We start from the raw sequence: 11448 nt of genomic DNA, 5'->3' as shown, positions 1-11448 counted from the left end.
CTGTGAAATGTTGGAAGGGGTGCATCTTAGTTTCTAAAGATGCCCAATAGGTGCCTCAAACAGGCCGTAATGCATCTTCAGGCTGTTGTTCCCAAGTACATTTGCCTTTGCATTTTTTTCCTTTTGAAATAGCAGCTGTGTATAGAAAGTGTGTGGGGGAAGATTAACTCTTTCATTGAGTTGTTATAGGTTTTTCGGGCTGTATGGCCATGTTCTAGAAGTATTATCTCCTGATGTTTCACCAGCATCTATGGCAGGCACCCTCAGAGGTTGTGAGGTCTGTTGAAAACTAGAAAAATTGGGTTTATATATCTGTGGAAAGTCCCGGGTGGGAGAAAGAACTCTTGTCTGTTGGAGCTAGATGGGAATGTTTTAATTGGCCACCTTGATTAGCATTTGATGGCCTGACAGTTTTCTAGGTGTATTACTGCCTGGGGGAATCCTTTGTTTAGGGGTTATTAGCTGTCCCTGATTGTTTCTTGTCTGGAGTTCCTCTGAGTGTTGTTTTTTATTTACTGTTACAATTTTAGTGTTTTTTAATACTAGTAGCCAGATTTTGTTCATTTTCATGGTTTCTTCCTTTCTGTTGATATTGTCCACATGTTTGTGGATTTCAATGGCTTCTCTGTGTAGCCTGACATGGTAGTTGTTAACTCTTTCATTCCCCAACAAAGTACAAACAAACTCATCCAAATGCTCGTACCAGAACATACGTTTTAAAAGTACTTTGGCTTGTACTTGTAACTTCTGCTGGCAGATCCCTGAAAAGTTGGAAGCATAAATAATGGCTATTTTTACTGCATCAGTCTTCTGTCTCCACAGTCGGTAATGTCAACAATGCTGGGAACGTTGCCATTTCTCTCAATTTCTGTTTCCTTTTTTGGTTAATATATGGCAAATGATATAAAGTGTTCTTTATTCTTCTTTGCCAAAGAGTGCTATTAATTCATCAAAAGACACCTCCCATGATTCCATTGCATGGAGGTATGACAGTTTAAGTGGTGTCAAAGTGCATTAATTCTGGAGTGTAGATGCACCCTTAGAGCAGCCTTGGGGATGACAGAATAGATTCTATCTCCCTTGAGAAGTGCTGGCACAATATTCTTACAGGGGGGGGGGGAGGATGGATGGTGCTATGCTTATTCAGTTCTTATTGTACGTTATCTTTGCTAAATGAAGTAGCAGCCTTACTTTGCTTAACAGTAGGGCTGGCTTTATTAAGTAGCTACATATGATGAAGAAGAAGCATCATATACAATAGCTTCCATCTAGTACTTACGTTTGGCTCTTTAAATAGATTAAAAAGACAAATGTTCAAACATGTCAGAGGTGAAATGTCCAGGCTGTATTGGTCATATTTATAAACTAAACATGGGGAATGTATTGTTGTAGGCTTTCATGGCCGAAATCATTGGGGTGTTGTAGGTTTTCCAGGCTGTATGTCCATGTTCCAGAAGCATTCTCTCCTGATGTTTCACCCACATCTATGGCAGGCATCCTCAGAGGTTGTGAGGTCTGTTGGAAAATAGGCAAGTGGGGTTTATATATCTGTGGAATGTCCAGGGTGGGAGAAAGAACTCTTGTCTGTTTCAGGTAGGTTTGAATGTAGCAATTGGCCATCTTGATTAGCTCTGAATGGCTGAAAAGCAGTTTATGTGAAACATGGGAAAGTTGTTGTTGGACTCAGGTGCCATAATTTCCAAGCATTCAGGGATGATGGGACTTGCACTCCGACACCTATAAGGCCTCAGGAACCCCAACCCTGCAAAGAATCTGTGTTTTTTGCTAAAGCAACCAGGAAAGGTTTACAGTGAGTAGGAATGTTAACTTGTCACATTGAAGAACTTATTCTAGTCATATCTGTTATTCCACCTTGAATATATCTTTATAGGTTGTTGTATATCTTTATGATTTCTTCTAAGTTGCAAAATCCTCATCCTCCTGCCATTTTTTTTATAAAGACTTTTGCACTGAAGCCTATCATCAATGAAAGCTGCAAAGACTCCTTTGTGCCACCTTCTGCAGAAGAATCACAAAGCCCTGATACAAAGGGAAACCTACAGCCTTGCTGTTTATGTACCTTTAATTCAGTGGTTCTTAAAGCATGCTCCTTGGGGCTCCATGAAGCATGCCGAGGGACTCTGCAATGGCCCCTTGGGTTTCTGCTGCTGTTATTGTTGTTACAAAGCCTGAATGACCATCCCTCGGGGAATTATTTGATTGTGCGTTTCCTGCATGGCAGGAGGTTAGACTGAATGACCCCTATTATTATTATTATTATTATTATTATTATTATTATTATTGAGGTTGAGTAGCCATTAGGGCTGGGCGGTTTCGTTTCGTTAATTCATAATTCGTTAATAATTCGTTAATTTTTCCAATTACAAAACGATAACGAACCATTCTGGAGCAATTTTTTAAAAAAACGAATTTTTAAACACGTTTTGTAAATGCTTCGTATTTTGTTATTGTGTTCGTTTCGTTATTGTTCTGAGGTCGTTTCGTTATTATTTCCGCATGTCTGGGGCAAGTTTTTTGTTTAATTAGTGAAAAAAAATTATAATATCACACCAACAGTCAACAACAGAGGGAGAGGGAAGCTTCAGAAGTTTTTGGAGGTTTTTTAGCGTATTTCGCGGTCGCGTCCGCCATTAACGAATCGATTCGTTATTGATTCGGAAATCGATTCGTTAATGTTTTGTAATTTTTTTCACATTTACGAAATTTCGTAAATATCAAACTTTTTAAAAGGAAAATTTTGTAATTATTTTAAATATCGAAACAAAAAAGCCCCCAAATACAAATCGATTTTAGAAACAAATTTTTCCGTTGTTACCCAGGCCTAGTAGCCATCTGTTGGGGGTGCTTTGTGCTTTTCTTCCATGGCAGAAAGGGATTGAACTAGATGGTCTCCTGGGGCTGCTTCTATTATTATTATTATTATTATTATTATTATTGAGGTTGGGTGGCCATCTGTTGGGGGTGCTTTGATTGTGCTTTCCTGCATGGCAGAAGGGGGTTGGACTATATGGCCCCGGGATTGCTTCTATTATTATCATTATTATTATTATTATTATCATTGAGTCTGGGTGTACTCTTATTACAATGATGATAATTATGATAACAAAGGCTGGGTGGACATCTATTGGGGGGTGCTTTGATTGTGCTTTTCCTGCACGGCAGAAGGAGGTTGAACTAGATGGCCCCTGGGGTTGCTTCTATTATTATTATTATTATTATTATTATTATTGAGGCTGGGTGGCCATCTGTTGGGGGTGCTTTGATTGTGATTTCCCTGCATGGCAGAAGGGGCTTAGACTAGATTGCCCTGGGGTTGCTTCTATTATTATTATTATTATTATTATTATTGAGTGGATGTACTATTATTACAATGATGATAATTATGATTACAAAGACTGGGTGGCCATCTATTGGGGGGGGGGGGGTGCTTTGATTGTGCTTTTCTTCCATGGCAGAAGGGGGTTGTACTAGATGGCCCCTGGGGTTGCTTCTATTGTTGTTGTTGTTGTTGTTGTTATCATAAAGGCTGGGTGGCTATCTGTTGGGGGTGCTTTGATTGTGATTTCCCTGCATGGCAGAAGGGGCTTGGACTACAATGCCCTGGGATTGCTTCTATTATTATTATTATTATTATTATTATTATTATTATTATTATTATGTGGGTGTACTATTATTACAATGATGATAATTATGATTACAAAGGCTGGGTGGCCAGCTATGGGGTGTGTGTGTGTGTGTGTGCTTTGATTGTGCTTTTCTTCTATGGCAGAAGGGGGTTGAACTAGATGGCCCCTGCGGTTGCTTCTATTATTATTATTATTATTATTATTATTAATAACAATAATAATAATATTGAGAAGGCTGGGTGGCCATCTGTTGAGGGTGCTTTGATTGTGCTTTCCCTGCATGGCAGAAGAGGGTTGGACTAGATGGCCCCTGGGGTTGCTTCTATTATTATTATTATCATCATCATTAATATTATTATTATTGAGACTGGGTGGCCATCTGTTGGGGGAGTTTTGATTACGCTTTTCCTGTATGGCAAAAGTTTATGTTGGCCAAAAAGTTTGCCCATACCTGATATATTTAGATAGATAGGTAGATAGATAGATAGAAAAGCGGCTGGGGGGGGGGGGGAGGAAAGGGGCCTGAGGCTGCTAGGAATTGTGGGAGTTGAAGTCCAGAACACCTGGAGGGAGGGCCCAAGTTCGCCCAGGCCTGCCTTACAGTATAGACATCTCTTCTTCCAGCCTCCTTTCCCTCCCCCGCCCTTTTCAGATCGCACTGCGCAGGCGCACACCGATCCGCGTTGAAAGATCGCGAGAAGAGATTTCGGTCGGCTTCCCCGGCGGCGGGAGTTTGGGAGAGATTTGGCTTCTGAGGTAATAAGAAGAGACGGAGGAAAGGAACGAGGGACCCTTTGGTTCACGGCTAATGGACATTGTAGTACGACAGAAGGCCTTGGGGTGCATCTACATCACGCCTGGCCAAGCTTCGGCCCTTCAGGTGTTTTGGACTTCAACTCCCACAATTCCTAACAGCCGGTAGGCTGTTAGGAATTGTGGGAGTTGAAGTCCAAAACACCTGAAGGGCCGAAGCTTGGCCAGGTCTGATCAACACTGTAGAATTAATGCAGTTTGTTACCACTTCAAACTGCCACGGCTCAATGCTATAGAATCTCTATTCGTGCCTCTTCAAATTCTGCAGCACTGCTGGTCACAGCTGACCTCCAGCTGGAGCGGTCAAGGGCCAGGGCTTCCCAATTCTCAGTGTCTATGCCAGAGTTTTTAAGGTTGGCTTTGAGCCCATCTTTAAATCTCTTTTCCTGTCCACCAACATTCAGTTTTCCGTTCTTGAGTTCGGAGTAGAGCAACTGCTTTGGGAGGCGGTGGTCAGGCATCCGGACAACGTGGCTGGTCCACCGGAGCTGATGGCGGAGGACCATCGCTTCAATACTGGTGGTCTTTGCTTCTTCCAGCATTCTGACGTTTGTCCGCTTGTCTTCCCAAGAAATTTGCAGAATTTTCCGGAGGCAGCGCTGATGGAATCGTTCCAGGAGTTGCATGTGACGTCTGTAGACAGTCCACGTTTCGCAGGTGTATAGCAGTGTTGGGAGAACAATAGCTTTTATAAACACACACCTTGGTATCCCTACAGATGTCCCGGTCCTCAAACACTCTCTGATTCATTCGGAAAAATGCTGCACCCACAGAGCTCAGGCGGTGTTGTATTTCGGCGTCGATGTTGACTTTGGTGGAGAGGTGGCTGCCAAGGTAGCGGAAATGGTCAACATTTTCTAATGTTACACCATTAAGCTGTATCTCTGGCATTGGAGAGGGATTGGACGGTGATTGCGGAACAGCACTTTGGTTTTCTCAATGTTCAGTGACAGGCCGAGCTTCTCGTATGCTTCTGCAAAGGTGTTTAGAGTGGCTTGTAGATCTTCTGAATGCGCACAGACGACATTGTCATCAGCATACTGGAGTTCTAGTAACAGATGTGGTAACCTTGGTTTTGGCTTTTTCATCACCATTATTATGCTCATTGGTCGATATTCATGGTTTCTGTGCCCAGAGATTCAACCATCCATGGCTTTAAAACATGCCCACATGTAAACCTTGATTTTTTCTCTCTCTCCAGTACATTAGTCAACTCACAGCAAACCATTAGTCAGTTCTCACAATGGAAACAACTGTGTTAAATGAACCTACATCACTATGCTCCACTCCAGAAAGTAGTGGTCTGAAAAGCAGCAGCTCCTCAGAGAAACAGGTATGTTGCCTAATATTTCCAGTTCTCTTGTTAGCACAGGAGATTCAGTTAACCGGCACTCATGGGGATTGAGAGATGCTGGATAAAGGTAGTTTTTGGTTTTTTGGGAGTTTCTATTAAGAATATTCGACTTCTTTCTGTACCATAAACACTATTGGCTTGATATTAATATTAAAATATATAATTAAAAGCAAATAAAGGCAAACCATTTAATGTAATAGTTTTACAGTTTTGCTGCATTATAAAAGCCTTTTAAATTTAAAATATTATTTCTCTGTGGGTTTTTTGCCAGTTGCTTCAAGAGTTCTGGTTAACTGAATCTACTGTATTTCCAAATTGTTGTGAAGCCTGATTTTATGTAGAATTGTGCAAACCTTGGCTATACTGACAAACATAACTCCACAGTATAGTACATATGCCTATAACAGATCTATGTGTAACTAATTGGTTTCTCCAGTATTGAAAGTAACAATTATAATTAATTTGCTAAGGGATTCCTTCACTCCACTTGCAATTTATTTAGTTCCTATATATACTTGAGTTATGTCCCCGCAAATTGACAAAAAAAACAACAACCCCAAATCAAAAACCTGGTTTGATTTATATTCTGGTTAATCGCAGCATTGTTTTTGAACTGTTTGACTGCCTAGGTGCAGTGTTGTCACTAGGGCAGTGTAGAGGCCTGTGGTGGAGGTGACACCAAAAGGATGGCCACTGTGACAGCCTGTGCTGAACACATCGTGTCACTCCCAAGAACGGTCGCCTGTACCACAGTCTCCACACTGTGCCCTCCCTGTTGGGTTGCTCAGAGCAGGGAGAGGGGTGGTTTAATAATAATAATAATAATAATAATACTTTATTTGTACCCTGTTACCATCTCCCCAAGGGACTCGGTGCGGCTTACATGAGGCCAAGCCCACAATACAACATTGGAACAATAGCAACAGTAATAAAAACAATAAATAAAACTCATAAACAGAAAATAGCAATAAATATTAACAATAACACAACGACGTTTAAAAACCTATGGCAGGGTCAAATGTACTAATTAAAAATTTAAAAAATAATGCTGGCCGTGACAAGGTGACAATAAACAAGATAAAAATTTTGGAGAGGGATAGAGCGTGCAGACAATCCTAGATCACTACTAAAGTGCATTTAGGGACATATTGTTGGGAGTTTCCTTATTCTGGGAAGGCACAGTGGAACTTATTTGCAAATAAGCAAAAATGATAACCCCCCCCCCCCCCCCACGCATCCCTTGATGCTGTTGTGGCTGCTAGCGCTCCTGTGCTCACAGTCCTGTCCTGGCTTCAGTGGCAATGAAGTGCTCCTCATCTCCAGCTCCCAGGCTGTCAGTAACATTGTATAACGCAGCTTCAAGATGACTTGAAGCCACAACATGTAAATTGCTATTGCGCTCTGCAACATGTATTACAGGAGATACCTGCATAGTGGTTTGAGACTGTGTACCATTTTCAATGTCATCACTGGTTTGTTTTCAAATCCTTTGCACAGTGAAACTAGTTCCAAGCTACATTATACAGGGTTAGTCAAAATGCATAGGCCAATAAGCCATTCAATTGAATGGCTTATTGGCCTATGCATTTTGACTAACCCTGTAGTGTCAGTGTAGATATGTCCTGGTTTACTTTGCCTGATTGTTGCTGATCCCCTTTTTTACATGTTCTTTTCCTTCTTAATGCTACCTGGTTACATTCACTCTAGCCAATGAGTTCAACCCTTAGAGAACGTTTGAAGAAAGCGAGGCGGTCATTTCATTCATCTTTAATTGTACCAAAGCGTCTAAAAATAGATGAAGAAAACAACTGCAGTACTTGTAAAGAAGAGTCTTTGTCTAAAGGAGAAACATATTGTAGATCACAAAGCAAAGATGAAGACTTGGGAAAAGTTCCTGATGGAAGCAGTTGTTTGAAAAGTAGCATGCAAGAGAGAGATCTCTGTATTTCTGAATGTACTGGATATAGTAAGAATGCACGGGGTTCTACAGAAGTTCTTTTGCTGGGAAAAGATGACAGGCCATGGGAATTGCTGGAAGAAAAGGCAACATTGATAAAAGAGGTCCAGGAAAAGGAGGAACTTCTTCGGAGGCTCAAACTGGTCAAGATGTACAGATCAAAGGTGAAATGATGCATTAGTGAAATTAAGTAATTGTACAATCTAAGTGTTTTAGTTCCATCAAAAAAGCAAACTTTAGAAAAAACAAAATATTTTTGTTCTCCAGACCTTTTTTTTGTTTATGTTTTTTCTAGTTTTGTAATTGACTCAAAAATATCAGCCAAAATCCTAGTCTGGTTTGGTAATGCATCTCATGTATCCATGTTCAACAGTGACACACGAGATACAGATTCCAAAGAAAGAAACTAGACGCCTCTCTGAAGAAATACTGCCTTTGCATTCATTGTGTGTTTCCTTACAATATGAAAAATCACTATCCTTCCTGTGTAATTCAGTATCAGTTATACTGTATAGCCCAATAACACCAACAACAAAATCTTGGTGGGCCTGTTCCTGGGGTTATTTGGGGTGCTGATTCAGGAAAATTGCATTGAATAGACTGCATCAGCTCTTAGATATGGTTACCATGCCTTTCTGTGAGCAAGCAGATGATAACAGGAATATGGCATATGCTCTGTATCTCAAAAACTAGAGCTTATAGGGTAAAGCTGGTGCCATTTGTGGAATCACCAGGCCACAAATACCCAGAAACATGTCTAACATTTGAGGCACCAAAATGTGTTTTATTCATCAGGTCCAGGGTTAGGCAACCTATTCCTTTCAATTTTTTTTTGACTATAAATCCCATAAACCCCATTAGTATGGCCAGTGCCATAAATTGCGGCAGTTTTAGTCCAAAACATCTAAGTATTGTCCTAAATATGAGGATGTTCTGTAAATCCAAACTTATCGAATCTTCTAAAAAGATTTTGTTACACAGCTCTAGGGACCTGATACGTTGTACTTTCAAACACTGGCACTGCTAATGTGAGAGAATTCATTTGTTTGCTTGCTTGATTTTTATCCTCTGATATAGGGATTGAGGCCTGTGCCTACTGTAACATTAATTGGAAGGTTTCGGTTACTTTTTCCAGTTGTGCAGGTGATTGCTTATTTATCCGTGGAATATCTAGCACACATGTGCCAAACTCAAGGGCAAATCCAGCCCTCAGTGTCATTTTATGCTGCCCTCCGGATACTGGATTACAACATTCCTCATTATTAGACATCATGACTAGAGCTGGTGGGAGTTGATATAGTAACATCTGGAAGGCTGCAGTTTCTTCAGTTTAGTCAGGACAGTGAGGCTTGAATTTAGATACAAGGCTTGTGAATTGATGCCTAGCTTTAAAATGACCTTTTACCTTTTCCCAACCACAGAGCCTCAAGTGCTGTTGGGTTCCAGTTCTCATTATCTCTAGTCTGCATGGCAGATAATCAAAAGTGATGGGAACTGTCATTCAATAACACCTGGGGACCAGAACTGGGTAAAAACTAAAGAGCACCTACCACTATGTAAATATATATTTGGCCCTCTGTGTCCATGGATTCTGTTTCCATGGATTCCCTTTGAAGGCAACCATATGGCTGATGTGGCTCTCAATCAAAGAGTTGACCCCCCTCGTCTAGGTACATTCTTACTACCATAACCAGCGTCACAACTGAAAACTGTGCTGGATTTCCCCTTTGTATTATATTCCAGAGCAAGCTGACTGTGTGCATAATGTCATTTGCATTAGTGGAATGACACAGTTAGAAGGGAACCATTGATAACCACAGTAGATGATTATTGGCTGTTAAATCCATTTCTGGGAGTTCTTATTTGACAAATACGTGTAACTTGTAGATATTTCACATTTAACCTGTTTCTATTGTATCACACATCACAGTTTTGTTTGCCTCTTCTTATTTTCAGAACAACCCAACAGAGCTTCAGTCTCTGATATCAAAATGGCGAAGCAGTTCTCAAGTGATGCTATATGAACTACAAACAGCACTAGCTACAGATAGCCAGAAATTAAGTATTACTCAGTTGATAGACAACTTTGGACTGGATGATCAGCTGCTACATTATAACAGAACAGAAGAAGATTTTACAGATGCAGAATAACACATTTCTTGATTTCAGCCTTGGAAAGATAAACTTCTGTATTGTATGACTGGACTGCAGTAGATACCACTTGGTTTTCATATGGAAAAAAATGTCTTTTTTGGTAAAACTGTTGCTTAAAATGTGGAGAAAATATATATTTTCTGGCAAAAAGTGTCATTTCATCGTCACCAATGAAATGATTATTTTAAAAAGTTATAATACATGCAAACTTAAATTGTGCAGGGAATTGGTGCACCTTTAATTTCTTGTTGAATAAGTGTTTGATGTAAAGCTATGACAAGTATAGTTTCTAAACATTTTTTTCTCTTACATTAATTTAAAAAGGGAGATCAGGAAACTGTGTGTAGATTCCACACCCTTCTTTTTATTATTGAGTATAATTGTTTGTTTATCACTATTTAAGTAAAATATAGCCTGGATTTTGCTCACTGGCTCAATCAGTGGCCCTTCAATCAGTGGCCCTTTATGGCTGAGGTATACAATTAATGTTTATGTTATGCTGCCTAACTACTCAAAGACTGTGATCATCAAGAGGTGACTCTTGCCTACTCAGTACACTTTTCAAGACTCTTGTATCGAGGCTCTGTAGTTGCATGTTTTTGTCTTAAGCCTTCCCTACAAAGCTGCTTCTGTTCTCAATCTAGTTCTTATTTTGATCTTTGAAAAGCAGGAGTGCTTGATTCCAGCTGACAAAATTCACCATGACAATAGGCAATACTGACTCTTTAAATTTATTTTATTGTAACGTACATAGGTTTAAAACCAACTGCAGTTGATCCATAGAATGGGAACTCAGTAAGTTAACATTTAAGTTTGATTCAGTGGATCTACTTCAGTTGGAACCAGCAATTGGAATTAGGCTGTATGAGAACTTAAATGAAGTAGAAAACATCTATAAAGCTGCAGTAGTGCAGTGAGATATGAAGTGACATTAAAAAAGGGAAGAAAGACCTCACTTTCTTGCAGTCTCTTGTAAGTCTACAAGTGTGTTTATTTCTTCTTGTCATCAAAGCATCTGCTTGCTAGAGTTCTTGTACGTCAAAGAAAGCAGGGAATGTTCTCATTCTTAGCCTCTCCACTTCATTTTGAAGGGCGGACATCTCCTGTGCCTGGGCCTTGGCAAGATCCACAAGCTGCCGCCGGTGCACAATGTCTTCATAGCGCTCTTTAGCAATCCTTTCTTTCAGCATATCTGAGTCTGTTAAAATCAAAACCAGAATGGAAATGAACAACAGAATGCTAGCCTCACCTGAATGATATGCTTTTATTAGAATTATTATATGCTTTCAGTGCTGTTGATAATATGAACGGTCTGTAACAATACATTTGATGGTACAGCAATCTCCTTTTTCTCCTGATCAGTACTACTGATGGCACAGAATGTGCAGGAAATGGTAATATCAGAGTGACACACTCACAGAAGTGGAAATAAAAGTGATCCACGAATAATGGAATGAACAGAAATGTCTGCATATTTGAGAACAGTTAACCAGTGTTATCGCAACCAGCAATCAGTGCAAGGC

At 40.1% G+C, this 11448-nt stretch overlaps 2 protein-coding genes across 4 annotated transcripts in view; one reads left to right on the top strand and one right to left on the bottom strand.

Annotated features, from left to right (window-relative positions):
* Positions 1 to 4301: 4301 nt before the first annotated feature.
* Positions 4302 to 10893, top strand: SFR1 (SWI5 dependent homologous recombination repair protein 1). 3 transcript variants are annotated; one of them, XM_060768346.2, is made up of 4 exons: positions 4302 to 4403; positions 5662 to 5793; positions 7522 to 7935; positions 9728 to 10893. In XM_060768346.2, the coding sequence occupies exons 2-4, from the start codon at positions 5704 to 5706 to the stop codon at positions 9920 to 9922; spliced, it is 699 nt and encodes a 232-aa protein (XP_060624329.2). In that variant the 5' UTR covers positions 4302 to 4403; positions 5662 to 5703; the 3' UTR covers positions 9923 to 10893. The 3 variants fall into 3 exon arrangements, with proteins under 3 accessions (XP_060624329.2, XP_067321950.1, XP_067321949.1); XM_067465849.1 differs by lacking the exon at positions 4302 to 4403 and adding an exon at positions 4612 to 4813; XM_067465848.1 differs by lacking the exon at positions 4302 to 4403 and adding an exon at positions 4867 to 5117.
* Positions 10644 to 11448, bottom strand: part of CFAP43 (cilia and flagella associated protein 43) — a 57116-nt gene continuing 56311 nt past the window's right edge. The window contains exon 39 of the mRNA XM_060768347.2: positions 10644 to 11123. Within this exon, the coding sequence (XP_060624330.2) occupies positions 10948 to 11123 (176 nt within the window). The 3' untranslated portion in view covers positions 10644 to 10947. The remainder of the gene's footprint in view (positions 11124 to 11448) is intronic.

The sequence above is a fragment of the Anolis sagrei genome, chromosome 3 (assembly GCF_037176765.1).
Source record: "Anolis sagrei isolate rAnoSag1 chromosome 3, rAnoSag1.mat, whole genome shotgun sequence".
NCBI lineage: Eukaryota > Metazoa > Chordata > Lepidosauria > Squamata > Dactyloidae > Anolis > Anolis sagrei.
This window is presented reverse-complemented; position numbering and strand designations above follow the sequence as displayed.

Excerpts from the sequence above, each read along its gene's own strand:
- SFR1 (XM_060768346.2), top strand. The coding sequence starts at position 5,704 with ATGGAAACAACTGTGTTAAATGAACCTACATCACTATGCTCCACTCCA. Across the intron at positions 5,794-7,521 it reads GCAGCTCCTCAGAGAAACAG|CCAATGAGTTCAACCCTTAG; the intron begins GTATGTTGCCTA and ends CATTCACTCTAG. Across the intron at positions 7,936-9,727 it reads TCAAGATGTACAGATCAAAG|AACAACCCAACAGAGCTTCA; the intron begins GTGAAATGATGC and ends TCTTATTTTCAG.